The 18,913-nt window shown below is 43.2% G+C and overlaps 1 protein-coding gene and 1 non-coding gene across 5 annotated transcripts in view; one reads left to right on the top strand and one right to left on the bottom strand.

The window, feature by feature from the left end:
• The window catches only part of FBXO16 (F-box protein 16), a 61,136-nt gene that overhangs the window by 33,122 nt on the left and 9,101 nt on the right, over positions 1–18,913 (bottom strand). For all 4 annotated transcript variants that reach the window (XM_058670066.1, XM_012931291.2, XM_058670065.1 and 1 more), the window contains 2 exons: positions 15,461–15,596; positions 1,908–1,943 (listed from right to left, as the gene is read on the bottom strand). In XM_058670066.1, the coding sequence (XP_058526049.1) occupies positions 1,908–1,943; positions 15,461–15,559 (135 nt within the window). In that variant the 5' untranslated portion in view covers positions 15,560–15,596. The remainder of the gene's footprint in view (positions 1–1,907; positions 1,944–15,460; positions 15,597–18,913) is intronic.
• Positions 7,481–7,611, top strand: LOC118760069 (small nucleolar RNA SNORA70). The gene has a single exon (XR_004996560.2). It is a non-coding gene; the product is annotated as a small nucleolar RNA SNORA70 (small nucleolar RNA).

Raw genomic sequence — 18,913 nt, forward strand, 5'->3', positions numbered from 1 at the left:
TCCTACCAATTCAAGGCTGGTAGATGATTCAGAATGCTTAACAGCAGGGGGAATCCCTTTGGAATTCAGAAGGTGTCTGGAATAATCCAAAGAGTGGATAACTCAGGGAAGAAAGAGTTAACTGCTGGAATTCAACAGTCTCTGACATCTCTTGCACCTTGTTTCAAGTAAAAACATGCATAATGTGGTAGCCAGGGCTTCCTCATGTGGGACTGGAGAGCGTCTGAGAGCTGTTCTGGTATCAGCCACAACACCTGACTTCACAATTTGGTCCCGAAGGAGACTTTTGGCTCAAAATAACTGAAAACATCCTTTTTTTTAGAGAAGCTGTTAACAGGTTTCTCTTTGTGGCATCAGGAAGTGAGGAAGATTGCTGGAGCTGCCTGGTTCCAGCCACTGAGAGTGGGCGAGAGATGAAGAGAAAGGCTACATTTTTTTCTTTGCTTATTGGTCATATTGTCTTAACCTGGTTCAATTTCCAAGTCCTATTATCAAAAATTTCATCTATGAATATGTCTGTGTTTACAAAGTAGCCAACAGATACATACAGAACTGAAACATGAAATTCCTCTTTTATAGACAGGCTTTTGACATAGCTGTTAGAGCTCTCCCTTTAGGTCTCCATCTAGTGCATATCCAGTGTAGGAGTAGATGATGGCTCAAGGGGTTGGGCTCTGACACCTGTGTGGGAGACTGGTACTGAGTTCCAGGCTCCTGACTTCAGACTTTCTCTTTTCTCTCTCAAATAAAAACGTAAAAAGGAAAAAAAATGTAGAAAGAGATCAGTTTCTTAAATGCCATCTACTTTTACTAAATTTCTTAAAACAGTATTGTTTTGATTAACAACATTAACAGAGGCTGAAAGTTTGAGGTGCTTCCTATTATTCATATTTTCAAAATTAGTTCTTTATTTGAGAGACAGAATGATGGCTGGGTCAGTGCCTGGGGTGGGAAGACAGAGAGAGAGAGAAAGAGAGAGAGAGAGAGAGAGAGAGAGAGAGAGTTCACATTCCACATATCCACCACTCAGGGCAGGGCCAGGCTGAAGTCAGGTGCCAAGAACTGCCTAGGGGCTCCATGGACATGAAAGAAGAAGAGATATCCTGCTCCCTGTGTGTGCGCTGTCAGCAGCAGGGGCAGGATCACCCTGGAGGCAGCAGTTCGTTCCCAGCCCAGCTTCTCCTCATACACCATGCTTCCTAATCAGAAGTGGCTGGCTGTGATGTTATTGCACTCTTTTTCCTTGGCTGCCTGACTCCTCCACAGGACTGGAGGTCCTCCTCTGAGCTCCTCGGGTCCCAAGGAAGCTGGTAATGGCTACTTCCAGGAGTTCTAGCTCCGTGGAAACTTATAGCTCCCTTTTTGCCTATTCTGTTTTCTGTTGCTCATTTAGATGAGTCATTTCATTAAATGACACCTGTATGATGACGTATGATTTTGTTTTCCTGACTGCACCTTAACAAAGACTTTCAGAAAGCACCAGCCCTGCTTCTCAGGAAATGAGCAGATCACTCCTTAAAGTTCAAGTGGAATTCTTTAGGCTCTGTGATGGTGCTACAGACAGTGTTTGTCTCTCCTCCACCCACTGCCTCCAGCCCAGACAGTGTGAAAATCTTTTAACCCATGGTGTGAGCAATAAGAGGTGAGGCCTTTGGGAGGTTGTTAGTTGAAGCCCCAGAAACCCTTTTCTTCTCTTCTGCCATGTGAGGGCACAGCAAGAAGATGACTGCCCACACCAGATGCTGACTCTGGTGGCACTTTGATCATGGACTTCACAGCCTCCAGATGGTGTGAATTTAAAAATGTCTGTTGTTCCTAAGTTGCTGAATTCATAATTTTGCTACAGCAGCATGAACAGACTGAAACACAGAGCATAATTCAGAAATAGGCATGTTTTAAATGTTTACCCATTTTCCTAGCAGAACTCTTCTTTCTTCAAATACCTACAGTGAGGGGGAAAAAAGAATAGGGTAATCTCACATAGCATGGTTCAAATACCCATTACAAGAAAGACATCATTAAAAGATTAGTAAATAAATATTCACTCTGTCAACTGAATAAAAAGACCATTCCTGAGAGGATACTTATCCATTGCTAACTTGTGCAAAATTTTAAAATGTTTTATTTACTTGAAAGGTGGAGAGAAAGAGAGCGAGAGCGCAAGTGCATGAAAGAAATCTTCCATTTGCTGATTCACTAATCAAATGCCCACTGAGCCAGGCCAAATCCAGGGGCCAGAATTCCAACCCAGGCTTCCCATATGGCTGGCAGGTACCTCTTATTGCTCACTGCTGCCTCCCACAGTGCACAGTATCAGGAAACTGGGTCAGAAATGAAGCCAGAACTTGAGCCCCAGGAATCAGACATGGGATTTGAACATCCCAAGAGGCATCTCCATCACTGAGCTAAATGCTCATTCCTCCATTCTGCCATGACTTCTCTTCTATATTTCTCAGTCTTTCCATGTGGAATAATTCATGTAAAAAAAGAACAGTTCTTTGGAAGATGACTAACCTGAAAGATGAGGTGGGCATTAAAACACAGTGATTAAGATGCTGTTGGGATCCTTTACTGCAGTTCCTGGGCTTGAGTCCCTGATCCACTGTGGATCCAGATCTCTGCTAATGTGCACCTTTGGAGGCAGAATTTGATAACTCAATTTTGGGGTCCCTGCTATAAAGGAAATCAGGAGTGATTTCTGAGCACCTTGACTTTGTGTAGCCCAATCCCGTCATTGAGCTGTTGTGGACATTTGGAGAGTGAATCAATGGATGAAAGATTCTCCTGTCTGTCTCTCTCATTCCCCTCTGATTTTCAAATGAACATTTTTGCAAAAATGAAAGAAGGAAACAACATAACTGTTAGGAGAACTCAATTTTATAATCTGAAAGGAGAGAAAAACACAGGAAAAGACTGCTTCCCTGAATTACCTAAGAATTTACATAAATTACATAAGAATTTACAAGATGTTTGAATGAACAGCTCTGTCTATTCTTCAGTGTGTACTAATATCTGTGGTGTCTAGGTACTTCCACGCTTGACTTGCAGGATCAAAAGTAGGTATCTGTCCCTCTGGGCTTGCCACTGAGTGTTTTTCTGGAAATACCATCTGGGCCAGAAATCATTTGCGTTCATCTTGATATCTTCAGTGTGGGATTCCATAGATGGCTCTTGGAGTAGCCATGCTTGTTAAATCAAGAGGCTGTGGTTGTGGAGATTGTGTAGCCTCTTTAGTAGAGCAATACAGTGTTCAGATTTTGATACCATTGATTTCCAGGTGTTTTTCTGTGTATGGAGAGTGACGAAGGGGATGCTTATGAAGATAGGAAGGGCCAGAGTATAATGAACAAATATGATTGTCTTTCTCACTGCAATGCATACACCTTCTTGTTGGCTTTCAAAATCAAAGATGTTTTTCCATTCCTCTTGGCACTGCCTATATGCTCTAGCATTGCAAGAGAGGTGGTGCAGGTCTATTTCTTCCCTTTTTGTGGAGGAGGATGAGGAGCTGTTTTTATGCTTCCAACCGATAATGCTTTCCTTCCCTTTTTAGAGTCTCAAACTCTAGTTGCCAAGTGACTACAAAATGAGAGTTGAAGTAATTGCTTCAACAACTGCCTGAAGGACAGTGAAATGCGAATTTTGTTCTTGGTTGGGGAATCTTGTCTTACAGGGAGATGCTTTTTGCACATTAGCGAAAAAAATAAAAGATCCTCACTGCCACTCCCCCACCCCTTTCAAATTAACTGCCACCTGGGCTGCAAGAACACTCAAGTAATGCAGAATTTCCATCTGAAAACAGAAGATAGCCTATAGGACACACAAGATCCAAATATTTCCTAAGCCCTTCCTCTCCTTTAATCAGCTACGGTCTAATGCTCCTCACCAGGGTTGTCTCCTCCCAACTGCTCCTCCACTCATAGCTCATGCACTGCTTCGACGTTTTAGCTTCGTTTTTGCTCTCTGTTGCTTTCTGTTAGTTTTGTCTTCCTAAGTGGATTAAAGCACTCCTTTCTCAATTTTCCTTAAAACCAATGAGTACAGGCTGCATGGTAGGCCCTGAGAAAACACCAGCTGATTGAATAATCACAGCAAAAAATCTTTGAAAGTCATGGAATTTCAGAACTAAAAGAAAAATGTCTTTTTTGTTCCATTCTCTTAATGAGGACAAACTGATCCCCAAAAAGGTTAGTTATATCTATATACATATATATATACATACATATTTTATAAAGACTTACTTATTTGAAAGGTAGAGAGAGAGAGACACACAGAGACAGCAACAGAGAGGATCTTTTATCCAATGGTTTGCTACCCTCAGCTATTAGGAGCTGGGAGCCAGGAATTTCATCTGAATCTTCTGAATAGGTGATAGGGACCCAAACACATGAGCCACTGTCTCCTACCTAACAGGTGTGTTAGCAGGAATATGAGTCGAAGTAGAATAGTAGGGACCTGAACTAAGTACTACAATATGAGATATGGCCGCCTGAACCCAGTGTGCCATAATGACCACTCTTACAGATTTTTAATTGTTTTATTTTTCATTTCTTCATTGACACATTGGTTATTCAGTAGCATGTTCTTTAACTCTATGTAAAGTTGTAAATTTTTTTAGCTTTATTACTGTTGCTGATTTTGTCTTAATAATTTTTCATTTAAAGGAATGCATAATAAACTATGTAATAGAGACTATCATACCCAGATTTGAAGATACAATGTAGCATGCATCTTTACTTCCAAATCAAAGATGGACCCCCCCCCATGAAACTGTTCAATATATCTTGACAATAGGATGCTGGACTCTATGTTATTGTTCATACCCACAATGTCAGGATACATTTAAATGGCAGAATGATGGAATCATGGGCTGTTTATGAAGGATTATATGTTTGTAATAATATAGGGGAAATCAGGAGGGGTAGGGAATTTGGGGAGGAGTAAGGAAAATTCCAGAGCCTATGGAATTGTATCATTAAATCTAAAAAAAAAAAAAATCACTGGTTTTAAAATCTGTTCAGCTCAACTCTGTACTCAGTTCCTCACTGGAAATTGGGTCTTTCCCGTACTGACTTCTTGCCCCATGTTTTTCATGAACTGCTGTCTGCCCATGCCTTGACCACAGTAGAAAGGAAAAAAAAAATGTTGGGACCTGAAACCACAGCTGAGCTTCTTAAAAGGCTGTGTTGTCCAACGATGGTTCAGCTCATGGGAAACAGGGCCAGCAGCTTGAAGGGAGACAACAGGCAGCAAGAACACAGCAGAAAAAGACATGGAACAGGAAGTGGGAAGTGTTATGCAGGCTATAACTAAGATAAAGTCTAAAAGCAAGAGTCCAAGCAAATCCAACTCTTCACCAGAATAGGCCTAAACCCAAAGGAGAAACTGATGGGAGTGCAGGCGCCGATAAGAAATACTACATTATAAATCAGGAAAACCTCTGGATTTTACCTTACCCTACACAATTTGAGACACATAATTTCATTATCAAATCCTCAGAGAGAGCTATTGTCTTATATCTCCTGGTTTGAAACACATCTTCATTTCAAAGATTTGTAATCAGTTTCTTCAATTCCAAGAGCTAGAAAACAAAGTTAACTATTCAAATTGGGAATATTAAAGTGGCTCTTCTTTTCTTGCAGAATGTCACAGTCTGTTTATATCACAGTTTACTCAGAGCCTGCTGTTAAGTCAAAAATCCCACGGTTGTTATTTTAGTCTGTTAACACTACAGTTGTGTGTTTCACCATGTGACATCATTACAGCGTAGAAGTTATTATTTTGGGGTTCCCAAATTAGGATTGATTGTTGGCAACTAAGTGATTTGTCTCAGAATATATATTTTTACTTAATTGAAAGAGTAACAGAAAGACAGAGAAAGAGATTTTTCATCTACATTGACTGGGGCTGGACTAAACTGAATCCAGGAACCCAAAACTCCAACTGGGTCTCTGATTTGGATAGCAAGGACCCAAGCACATGGGTCATCTACAACTACCTTTCCAGGAAGTGGAGGATCCAGCAGGAAGTTGGATCAGAAATGGAGTGACTAGAATTTGAACATACAGTCCAATATGGAAAGTCAATAATGCAAACAGAAGTTTATAACCTGCTATGCCACAACACTGGCCCTAGAATATAATTTTAAATTGTATTATACTACATATGTGAAATCTACTCTAAAAGAAATGTGTTTCAATGTATTTAAAATTATTTATTTGTGTGTTTCTTACAACAGAGAGAAAGAGAAATCTCCTACCCATTGGCTTATTCCACAATGCCTGAGTCAGTCTGAAGCCAAGAGCCAGATATGGGTCCCGTGCATGGATAACAGGGACCCAAGTACTTGAGTTATCACCTGCTGCCTCCCAGAGCAAGCATTTGCAGAAAGCTGGAATCAGAAGTGAGGCTGGGACTTGAACGTGACTATGGGACACAGGTATCCCAAGCAGCATCTTAACTGCTGGGTCAAGCATCCTCCCTTTTTAACTTCCTTTTAAAGTTGCATATATTGAGGTTGGCAGGGTGGCTCAATTGGCTAATCCTCTACCTGCAATGTTGACATCCCATATGGGCTCTCATTCATATCTTGGCTGCTCTGCTTCTGATCTAGTTCCCGGCTTATGGCCTGGGAAAGCAGCAGAGGATGGCTCAAGTCTTTGGGCCTCTGCACACACATGGGAGAATCAGAGGAGGATCCTGGCTCATGGCTTCAGATTGGCTCAGCTGTAGTTGTTATGGCCATTTGGGGAGTGAACCAGTGAATGGAAGAGTTCTTTCTGTCTCTCCTTCTCTTCAATTCTGTCTTTCAAATAAAAAAAATAAATCTTTTAAAAAATTTCTGTATATTCAATGTGTATAACATATTTTAATATATACATACACAGAGAAATTATTGCTAAAGTCAATCATTATCATTATAATGCATTATTTCTCATTTTCCATAATTGATTTTTGTATGCTGGCCAGTGGGGAAAGATGTGCTAAAGATCCTCCTCTCTCTCTCTCTCTCTCTCTCTCTCTCTCTCTCTCTCTCTTTAAAATGTGTTTATTTATTTGAAAGCCAGAGTTACCCAGAGAGATCTTCCATCCCCTGGTTCACTTTCCAGATGACTGTCATGGCCAGGGCTGGATCAGATCAAAACCAGAAGCCAGAATTTCTTTTGAGTCTCCCAGGTGCCCAACCACTTGGGCCATTTTCAACATTTTCCCCAGGTCATTAGCGGAAAACTAGATTACAAGTGGAGCAGCTGAAATTCAAACCAGAGCCCATATGGATGCCAGCCAGGCAGCAGCTTAGCCCTCTATGCTACAATGCCAGCCCCATGGGTCACTTTCAACTAAACATTCAATGGCAAAGAGATACACAATTGTAAAATATTTCTCCACTCAGAATTTACAATGTCCGAATTATTTTGTGATTTGTTACATATGCCTATGCTGATGTACTGTTTTTTAATGCACATAAATTTGAATTCATTTGCAGCCAAGTGGGCTGAGGAGGCTCTTTTTTTTCCCTCACAGGGACTCAGCATGCAATCAGTAGCCTCCTTGATAGTGTATGCAGCCTGCTACTTGTATAGGTTGCCTTCAGGGAGCTCAGAGCCCCTTCCAATGGCCCTTTATGTCTCTGACCTGGCTCTGCTCCCAGTTTAGGCCCCAGACAGGTATGTGGGGTGACTTGCAAAGGCCCCAGGGCACAGTGGTGAGGGTTCACACGGGCAGAACAATGAACATGTGATTGAAGCCCAATGCAGGGTCAAGTTCAAGTTTAATGGGATGCATTTGATGACATGGTGACTAAGAAGTGGCTCAGATAGATCCCCACTTGTGATTCCCCGGACAAAGCCATAACCTTAAAATTGTACTTATCTTTGATGACAAAGGCCCTGATTTAGAAGGATGGAAAATCCCTTGAAGTTATTGTATGGACTCCCCGCAGTCAGCTCTTTCCTTGGACATCTATTTTTAATCCCTTTCCTATAGCCAAATTGTTATATTTGGAAGGGATCTATGAGGTCATTTGATCCAATGCACTCATTTTACAAAGGAGGACAAAGCCTGTAGAAAGGAAGTGACTTACTCAGCTCATGCAGGAGATTGTTGGGACAGCTGACCTGGAGCCAAAGTTTTCAGCTCCCAGAGACATTATTCTTTGTTTTTAGCTCTACTTATTTTGAGTATGTCTTAAAATGTGAAATGTTATTATATTGCATAATGTAAAAAAAAAAAGTATGTCTCTTATAATAGATCTCCCTTTGGCTACCAATGCCCATCTAGTTTTGGGGGTGAGGAAGTGAGTAGTAAGAGTATGCTATAGTCACATGCAACATACACACACACTCTTTTTAAAACTAGATTTTACTTTTAATTTGAAAAGCAGAGGGAGAGAAAAAGATAGATTTCCCACTTGTTGGCTTATCCGCTAAATTCCTTGGTCAGGGCTATGTCAGGCCAAGTCAGGAGCCTGGAACTTTTTTTTTTGTAAGGGCCGAACCAGACTGGACTGCAACACCCATTGGTTCCAGTGCAACTCGGGACTGAAAACAGAACCAACACAGCAATTGCAACCACCAGCTGACCAGGGTGATGGACTGTGCCGGGCCCTGTGCTTGCTAGAACATACAAGAATCTGGTCTGGGAATACCTCAAAGTATCTTTGGAGATCTCCCCACTTGAACTGCTGGACTCAGAATTCTAACCAAGAAAAGACAGAAGACAGAATAGGACAATCATTCATCTCAGCTACATGTTGGCAGCGAAATATGGGACAAATGGAGACTTCATGATGGACCATATCAATCAGTGGACCACCTCATCGAGCGAAACTGGCAGTGACTCATAACTGGAGAACTATTAACTCCACTTGAGCACATATCTCAGAGCATGCCCCACATCCGGGACTTGGGGTGGGCGGGAAACCGGGTGGGGCTTCTCCCTCAATATCCCCTTTTACCTCAGATACATGATGGAAACAATATGGACATAATAGCATTGCCCACCTCCCTATCCCCCTGAACCTTTTTTTTTTTTTCTTCTCTTTCTTGATTTTCCTTCAACTATAGTTAACTATGTAAAGATTGTCAACAACAATACAATAAAATGGATTATATATAAAAAAAAAAAAAGATTTATTTATTTATTTATTTATTTATTTATTTATTTTTACATAGTTAATTATGGTGATAAGGGTCAAGGGCTACAGAAAAGTGGATGAGACCATTATTTCTACATTCTCTTTTTTTTCCTTCCTGTGTCTGGGGGAATCGGGGAGATAAAGAAAGAAGCCACACCCAGCCTCCCAAATGCCTCTGTATGCTGGAATGGAGGACAGCCACCTGACACCACCCAGGGTCCCTGATGTGGGACATGCTCTAAGGTTCCTGTTCAAGAGGCTTTGATAGTTCAACAGTTCTGAATTACTGCTAATCTCGCCACTCCAACAACGATGAAATCTTTCCAGAATCCACTGGTTGATATAGTCCACCTTAGAGTCTCTGTTTGCCCAGATATTCACACTGCCAAAACTTGGCTGGTTACGTTGATCAATTTGTTTTGTCCTCCATCCTCTATCATGGTAGCAGGTATCCTCTGCAGACTCCAATGTACTGCCATATCCTCCATGTGTACCTGGATATCCTGTCCACACTTCGTCTAGGACATTGAAGAGGTCCAGCTTTGACACATACACTCCAAGGTCAGACCATGAAACCTGCAGTTTGCTCCATGATTGGGGTTCTGAGTCCAGTAATTCAGTTAGAGGGATCTCCAAAGAAACTTATCTGAGGTGATCCCAGCCCTGATTCTTCTATGTGGTTGTTAATACAGAGTCTAGCCCAGTCTGCCACCCCAATTAACTTATACACATGCTGGTAGTTGCAATTGCTGGGTCAATTCTGTCTCTCCAGTCCTGACTTCTACACAAGACAATGGATGTTGCACCCCAGCCCAATCCTGCCTTCCACACACTCAATCCTCACGGACACCAGTGGGAGCTGAAGCCTAGTCAGAATGACCCACAATAACCCTCATCAGGTCTGCCTCCAGCCCTGGCTCCTGTGCTTGCCAGTATGTACAGCTGACTGCTCCAGTCTGTCCCACATCCCATTCAGCTCTCATACATGTCAATGGACATTGAAGCCTAGTTCAACCAAACCAGCTTCACTATCCAACCCACACATGTGCCAGCAGATGCTACTCTCTGTCTAGCCATCCCTGTCCATCCTAGTTCTCATGCTCACCAGTTGGAGTGGCAACCCAAGAGGAAGGTACCCATTGTTTCCCTATTAGGCTCACTCCCACTCCCAGATCTTGCACTCTCCAGGTAGTTCTACAGAATTTGATCCCCATGCCAGCATCTGCCAGCTGATACTGTGGCAAACCCAACCAAACCACACCCACTCTGGCTTATGCAAGCACCAGTAAGAACAGTCAACCCAGCCTGGCTTTCCCCTGATCCAGCTCACATAAGGCCAACAGGTGTTATACCCTACCGAGCCAGGTCTGCCCCCATTCCAACCCTTATGCTCACCAGTGGGAATGGTGGTCCAGACAGGGAGCCCCAAACAGCCCCCCTACTGGGTTTGCCCCCTCTCCTCCATGTCTCACATGTGCAGGTTGGGTGCTATGGCCCAGTCTGGCATGGCCCGTCTCATCTCAGCATTTGCCAGTGGGTGCTGTAGCCTGGCTGGGCCCTGCCCACCCCCAGTTTTAGCTCATGCTGGTATAGGCTACAGCCTATCCCAGCCCTGACAAGTCCAAGTCCCAGCCCTCAGGTGAATTGGCTTGTGTGCGATACAACCCGGCCCAACCCACACTCCATTCTAGTGTTCAGATTTGTCTGTGGGTGATATGAACTGGCCCCGCTTGGCTCACCCCACACCTGAGCCAAATGTGTGCTGGTGGGTACCATTACCTGGTTACTCTGGGCTTCTCCCTATTGTGGTTGTTGTGCTCACCTGCAGGGATTGTGTCCCAATAGAGGAGTTCCCCAAGCTCTTTCATCTGAACCTCTCCCAATGCCAGATCTCACACCCATCAGAGGGTCCATGGTCCCTTTCTTGGTTCTTGCACTCACCTGCAGGGAGTGTGTCCCAACAGAGGAATTGCTGAGCTCCTGTATCACAACCTCCCCCAATGCCAGATCTTGCGCACACTGGTGGGTCCATGGGCCAGATCTTGCGCACACTGGTGGATCCATGGGCCAGCCCTACTTAGTCCACCTCCTGTCCTAGCAGGAACAGTGGTCTTTCCTGACTGGCCTTCACCCATTCCGGTTTTTACTGCTGGTTGTTACAGCTCAACCAAGTATGATCCAGACAAGGAGCCTGGAACTTAATCTGGGTCTACCATCAGTATGGCAGGAACTCAAGTACTTTGGCCATTATCTGCTGCCTTTAGTGGTATGCAACAGCAGGGAGCTGGAATTGGAAGTGACTTTGGGACTTGAATCCCAGCATCTGTCCCAAGGTGTCCACTACTGCCAATGTCTACTGCTCTGGTAACCCAACTTGTGACAGGCACAGGCCATTTTAAGACACCTTTTCCTCTCCAAAGCTGCTATTGTTCAAGGCTCTTAATTTCTTTGAGAAAATTTCTAAAAATAAAGACATCTAACAAATATGTATATTTTAATTCAGGTCACTTTTTCACTGCGATTAAGATCTTTTACAATTCTATGGAAAAACAGATTTCAAAAGCAAACACTTCCATGTTTTGGGGAAAAAGCAGATAGAGTGTTACACAAACTGTTGGAGAGCTAAGAGCATCACAAGTAGGTATTCAATAAATAATTGTTGAGATGAAGAAAAATATTTCAATAAACTTGTTTGGTGTTCATGGCTAGATGAGTGCTCAATTTCTCACTCTCAGTGTGTACCTTTCATTTTTTTTCTGACCCTTCCTTTCTCCTTTTCCCCATTTATTATTTCATTTTCCTCATTCTTTTATATTTTTTTTCTTTCTTAGAGTTCATTTTACTTCTCACTAGTCCAATCCCTACCCTGGCTCTTTTATTGCTCTCTGAGATTGTTCATGTCTCACATCAGAGAAGTAGAAATAACGAGGACTCAGGTGTGACCATCAGGCTTGGCAAGAGAGATAAACGTATCTATCAGTTGCAGAGAGAAAAAAGGTAAAATCCAGGCTAAGAAAGGAGACAAGCCACAAGAAGATGACAGTATATGGAAGAGGTGCCGGGGAACAGACTGAACTCTGGTTCCATTTCTTGGGCTTCGGGAACCATATCAAACACTGAAAATTAGGTGACAACAGAAGATCTTGATTTGGAATGCATTAGAATTTGGGGTGATGGGAGAAGAGTCCTTAAAGAGCATGACAGTAAAGAAAAGGAGGCAGGAAGCAGGGTGGAGATGTCACAGAGGAAAGGACCAGTAAATTACTCTGATAGGGGCATGGAGCTATGGCAGAGTAAGGTTTCCTGGAAAAACCCCAAGTTGCCCTAGGCATCAGGTGGGAGTGGGCAGTGTCATGCATGGGAAGCAGGAGGTTGGTGTATGTCAGATGCTATTTGTGGGAGGGCTGGAATCTACCCCTTGGAGTAGGCCTCATTATCAGTTTCTCATAACAGGACTGGTATTTTAGAAAGATCAGTCTAATACCAAAATGGACTGACTACACATAGTATGGATAGAGGTCAAAAAGCCAATTAGGGCCCAGTGGTGTGGCCTAGCAGCTAAAGTCCTCGCCTTGAACGCGCCAGGATCCCATATGGGTGCCGGTTCTAATCCCGGCAGCTCCACTTCCCATCCAGTTCCCTGCTTGTGGCCTGGGAAGGCAGTCGAGGACAGCCCAAAGCCTTGGGACCCTGTAACCCACGTGGGAGACCCGAAAGAGGTTCCAGGTTCCCGGCTTCAGATCGGTGCAGCACCAGCCATTGCGGCCACTTGCAGAGTGAAACATCGGAAGGAAGATCTTCCTCTCAGTCTCTCCTCCTCTCTGTATATCTGACTTTGTAATAAAAATAAATAAATCTTTTTTTTAAAAAAAAGAAGCCAATTAAGGGGTTATTGCTAGGCACCAAGTGATGAGGATGTGGCTAGAGAATGCAGAGCTGGGAGAACATAGGTAGAGGGAGAGAAAAGGGGTCTGAATGACAATCTGGGAGGAAAAATTAGAGAACTCTGTGACAAATGGAATGTGAGAATGTGGGTATGTTGGTAGACATTCTTGCATGGGCCTCTCTTGCTTCTAGATAGGTTGGCATGCCAAAAGTACAAGGCCCTAAACACTCCCTATTTGGGCCACTTCTCTAGGTTATATTAGTAGCATACTAACTTTGATACCTGATATAGTATTTCCTCTTGGGACCAAGAACAGGCTTGTTTACTGCTTACTATAAAAGCAGTGGAGAATTGGGTATACCTTGGATTGAGAGCCATCTCTGTCTCCTAATCTACTCCTGGTAAATGAGCTCAGGAGGCTCAGGTACTAGGTTGCTTGCCACACACATGGTAGATATATATGGGATTCCTGGCTCTTGGCTTTCATCTATTCCAGCTTCAGCTGTGGCAGGTATTTGGGGAGTGAACAAGTAGTTAGGAGACCTTTCTCTCTCTTACTTTCCTTTGGCACTTGACCTTTTAAACAAAAAAATAAGTAGGGCCCGGCGGCGTGGCCTAGCGGCTAAAGTCCTCGCCTTGAAAGTCCCGGGATCCCGTATGGGCTCCAGTTCTAATCCCAGCAGCTCCACTTCCCATCCAGCTCCCTGCTTGTGGCCTGGGAAAGCAGTTGAGGACAGCCCAATGCATTGGGACGCTGCACCCGCGTGGGTGACCCGGAAGAGGTTCCTGGTTCCCGGCTCTGGATCGGCGCGCATCGGCCCGTTGCGGCTCACTTGGGGAGTGAATCATCGGACGGAAGATCTTCCTCTCTGTCTCTCCTCCTCTCTGTATATCTGGCTGTAATAAAATAAATAATCTTTAAAAAAAAAATAAGTAAAATCAGTGGATTCCCCCAACACATTGTTTCTCAGTTGGGAGGCAAGCCCATCATGTGAGGGGCAGTTATCCTGGTCCTCTGTGTCTCTGCAGTGGGACAATGTGAGTAAAGAGAATCAATGCAAACGATGCTCATGTTTCTTGCAGAGCTGTGAGCAAAACTTCTTTGTCTTTGACCTAAGAGCCTTGAGTCTTTTGCTGCAAAGTAGCATTACCTTCTATTTCATCAGCCTCAGGTAAATTTATTAGCTTATAAATTGCACAAAATCAAATTCCAGACCTGACAGTGAGAATGAACTTTTCTGACTTGAACAACTTGGTGTAAAGTGGTACCTTTCACCAGAGGGAGGGACTGGTGTAGAAGAATAAGGAAGGAACTACTGAACTGCAACTCATGGAGTTCTTGATCTTCTGGCCATTAGGTCTGGGGGCTACCTGGACCTTTGGGTGGAACCTGTAGGATGCCACGTCATTACAATTCACTAAGTCCAAAATGAGTTCACTCCCAGCTTCGTACATACTGGTTATATATTTTTTTAAAGATTTATTCATTTTATTACAGCCAGATATACACAGAGGAGGAGAGACAGAGAGGAAGATCCTCCATCCGATGATTCACTCCCCAAGTGAGCCACAACGGGCCGGTACGCCCCAATCCGATGCCGGGAACCTGGAACCTCTTCCGGGTCTCCCACGCGGGTGCAGGGTCCCAATGCTTTGGGCTGTCCTCAACTGCCTTCCCAGGCCACAAGCAGGGAGCTGGATGGGAAGTGGAGCTGCCGGGATTAGAACCGGCGCCCATATGGGATCCTGGTGTGTTCAAGGCGAGGACTTTAGCTGCTAGGGCACGCTGCTGGGCCCTACTGATTATATTTTACTGTCAGCTAGGACACAAGGATTCCAAATAAGAGCCAGCAGATCTGTTACAGGTCTAAACTATATACTTAACCCTTCCTGCTTTATAAAAATCCCCAGAGGTCAATGCCACACAGCAGCAATCCACCACTGTCCTTCGGTGGATTTTCTGCTAGTGCCCCCTCAGAATGTTAGTGGGCATTGTTCTAATGTTCACTGAGCCATATGGCTATTTAGCTAAGATTTATTCATTTTATGCTGTTGATTAAATGTGCAGCATTACCAGAGTGACCTTAACTGTAACAAGAAAAACCTACTTTCTGAGAAATCCTTGCAGACCACTTTCTTCTCTCAGTTCTGGTGGTTTCACAGAACCAGTGATGGAAGAGAAAAAAAGCAAGTAGGGTAATGAGAGTAGAACAAAAAACAAACCTAAGATGCTTTCTTACCAGGCAGGCATTGTCTGTCACCAGCCTTGACCACATAGCAAGGGCTTATTAAAAGGATTTAAAATAAATCCTTCATTTTTTGTCTATTTTCATCCATTACATAATCTCCTATCCATACTATGATAAGCAAAATTTCAATATGCTTTTCTTTAAAGTATGGCTCCAGGTGATGCAACACTATCAACTCTGGCCACTTACCTGGTTATTCAAAAGTTGATGATTCAGGGGTGTCCAGGTACTCATCTTTGTCTGCATTTTGTAGCCATTGATGCTTTTTGGAGGTGCCAATGGCATCATGAAATAGCAAAGTTTTCCTTCGTAAGGAAGACCACACCTATCAGAAGAAGTGAATGGTATAAATTTCAGAATAGTAAAAACACAGATAAATATTTTTAGCATTTTGGGGGATAGAATGAGGAAAAACTTTGTGCAGGCACCTTTATGTCAACAATTTTATGCAATAAAAGCTCTGAATGAACTTGTGAGATGGTGTCTTTTTGTCATTTTATGGATGAAGAAATGGAGCTGATGGAATCAAGATGGCAGAAGAGGGTGAGGACATGTTTAAACAGATGGAGAAACATTAGCAGGGTGAAGCAGAGAGGGCACATCCCAGGAAATAGAAGAGGACAGACTGATGGCAAAGGAACACCTGGAGACTAGTGGACACAGGAAAGCAGTGGAGACAATGGTGTGGTGCTGCAGTGACCTGATACTCCTGAGGCATTCAGCAAGTGGCAATCTGAACTCCACCAGTGGCCGGAGCTCCACCAGCAACCAAGTGGGAAGGGGAGTTCACTGGGAGCTCAGGAGGTGAACCCAGACAAAGAGCTGCCTGTTTTGCTAGTTTGTTGGACTTGACCAGGAGCAGAGACAGAGCAGCAGATCCCAAACAGGTGGTACAGGAAAGGGGTGGATTTCACAGCTCAAACACCCAGTAGAGCCGAATTGAATACCATCTTGTGTAGGGAAGCAATGGCTATGGGACAGCACTCAACATGCACTAAGCTGGGAGTGAACGCATTTCCAACTTAGTGAATTGTAATGACGTGACATCCTACAGATTCCACCCAAAATAGGTCTGGGTTGTCTCCAGACCTAATGGCCAGAAGCTCAAGAACTCCATGAGTTGCACATCAGGTGCCATTTTGTACAGTGTGGCAAAGGCTGCAGGGACAACAGTGAGCTGTACATGCTCTGAGCTTTAAGCAAACTTACTGAGCTCAATATATTCCACTGGTCCCACATAGAAAATAATACTGACTTTGGCATCGTACAGGTCAAAATAGGTCCAGTGACCCTCAGACCTAATGGCCAGCAGGTTCCGACAAGATCAGCACCACCAGCAACCTAGCTATATAGGACACCAAATGTCTCCTTAGTCCTGGGAATTGTGTGAACCAGAACTGAGAGAAACATTGTACAGATAACGGTGCAACAACAGCGCAAGATCACAGGAGGCAGAGAGAGTGGTGAGCCAAGAGTTGAGCTATGGAGACCATGGTAGAAGTCTGACATAAGAACCCAGATCTGAAACTTGCTGGAGGGAATAGCACAAGTGACTATAAACAAAGAACCGTATGTCAACCACAATAAGTAAAATCGAATTGCAGACCTGTGGGTGACACAGTGTGGAAACCTACTTTGAGGAGAAGAATCTGCTAACCAAAAGTACAATGACCGAGAGCAAAAGAAAAGACAAAGGCACAATGAATATGACTGAAAACTCCCCTGCAAAGGAGGAAAAGCCTTTGCCAACCTTAGAGTTAACTGAGGAATACATTAAGAAAATAGGAGATACAGACTTCAAAACACTTGCTGTAAAGCTTCTTATCAACAATGAGAAGCACAAGCAGGCATTTAAGGAATATGACACACAGCACATAGCAACACTGAAACAAAATCAAGCCGAATTAGTGGAAATGAAGGATGCAATAGAGCAAATTAAAAATTCATTTTAGGGCCCAGCAGCGTGGCCTAGCGACTAAAGTCCTCGCCTTGAAAGCCCCGGGATCCCATATGGGTGCCGGTTCTAATCCCGGCAGCTCCACTTCCCATCCAGCTCCCTGCTTATGGCCTGGGAAAGCAGTTGAGGACGGCCCAATGCATTGGGACCCTGCACCTGTGTGGGAGACCCGGAAGAGGTTCCTGGTCCCGGCATCGGATTGGCGCAGTACCGGCCCATTGTGACTCACTTGGGGAGTGAATCATCGGATGGAAGATCTTCCTCTCTGTCTCTCCTCCTCTCTGTATATCCGGCTTTCCATTAATAATAAAATCTTTAAAAAAGAAAAAAAAATCATATTAAATTTTTTACATTTTTCTACATTCTCTGATAGGACTTCGCAAATCCCTGGGTAAATGAAACAACTAAATGATTGGTATCCTGGAACACTAATAACATTAATAACAATAATAACAAGGTTATGTTCTTGTCTCTAGAATTTCCTGATGGATCTTCTGAAAAACTGTGGATTTCCCTATGGCTCCTCTGACCTCAGAGGTGCAACAACTCGCTTGAATACAATGCTGCCCCTGGAGAAGACGGAATCACCAGAGGAACTGCATCAAAGAACTGAAAAACCTGATATGCTTTTATCAGTTGTCCTCTTTAGTTTGACTGAATTCTTGTATTGTAGCCATCATCTGTCATCTCCATGGACCAAGAAGGAACAGGCGTCATGTGAGACTCAGATTCACAAGCTCTCATGTTAGCCAAGGAAATCTATATTAAACAAACAAAAATCTCACACAAAATATCTCCACGGAATTCAAGCTAGAAACTACAGAACACGGTCACTCTCTGGTAGAAAAGCTAGACAGTTACACATTTCTGTCAAGAAGTGGTTTGGTTTCTAACTGTGTAATCCATAAGATGTAACATATCAAAGATATCCTCCCATCTCCTAAACCCTGCTATCTATGTGTTGTGGATTACATATGTAATGTTTTTGAAAAAAAATTCAATGGAAAGTCTCAATAATAGAACAAAGAAGGCAGAAGAAAGAATGTCAGAATTGGAAGCTATTTTTTATCACAATGGGGAAATGATCAAAAACCTGGAAGCAGTCAGGACAAGCTAAAAAAAAAAGTATTCAAGAATTGAGAGGCACTATTAAAAGGCAAAATCTAAGAGTTATGACAGTCCCAGTAGGTGCAAAAAGAGAAGCTGGGTTTAAAAATGTATTTAGTGAAATAATAAAGAAAAACTTCCCTAGTCTGGAGAAGGAATTGAGAAACAACAATCAGGAGGGGCACAGAACTTCCAACAGGGTTGACCGAAAGTGATCTTCACCACGAGACATGATAATTAAGCTTTCCTCAATTGAACATAAGGAATAGATTCTTAAATGTAATCATGAAAAAAATCAATTGACATATAAAGAAATGCAAATTAAATTCACTGCTGATCTCTCATAGGAAACTCTACAGGCCAGAAAAGAATGGAGTGAAATATTCCAGATTCTAAAAGCAAAAAATTATTGGCCCAGAATAATGTACCCAGCAAAGCTTTCCTTAGTCTTTGAAAATGAAATAAAATTCTTCCACAATAAAGAAAAGTGAAGGGCCCAGCATGGTGGCCTAGCAGCTAAAGTCCTCGCCTTGAACACACCAGGATCCCATATGGGCGCCGGTTCTAATCCCGGCAGC

Source organism: Ochotona princeps, chromosome 11 (genome assembly GCF_030435755.1).
Source record: "Ochotona princeps isolate mOchPri1 chromosome 11, mOchPri1.hap1, whole genome shotgun sequence".
NCBI classification, from domain to species: Eukaryota; Metazoa; Chordata; class Mammalia; order Lagomorpha; family Ochotonidae; genus Ochotona; species Ochotona princeps.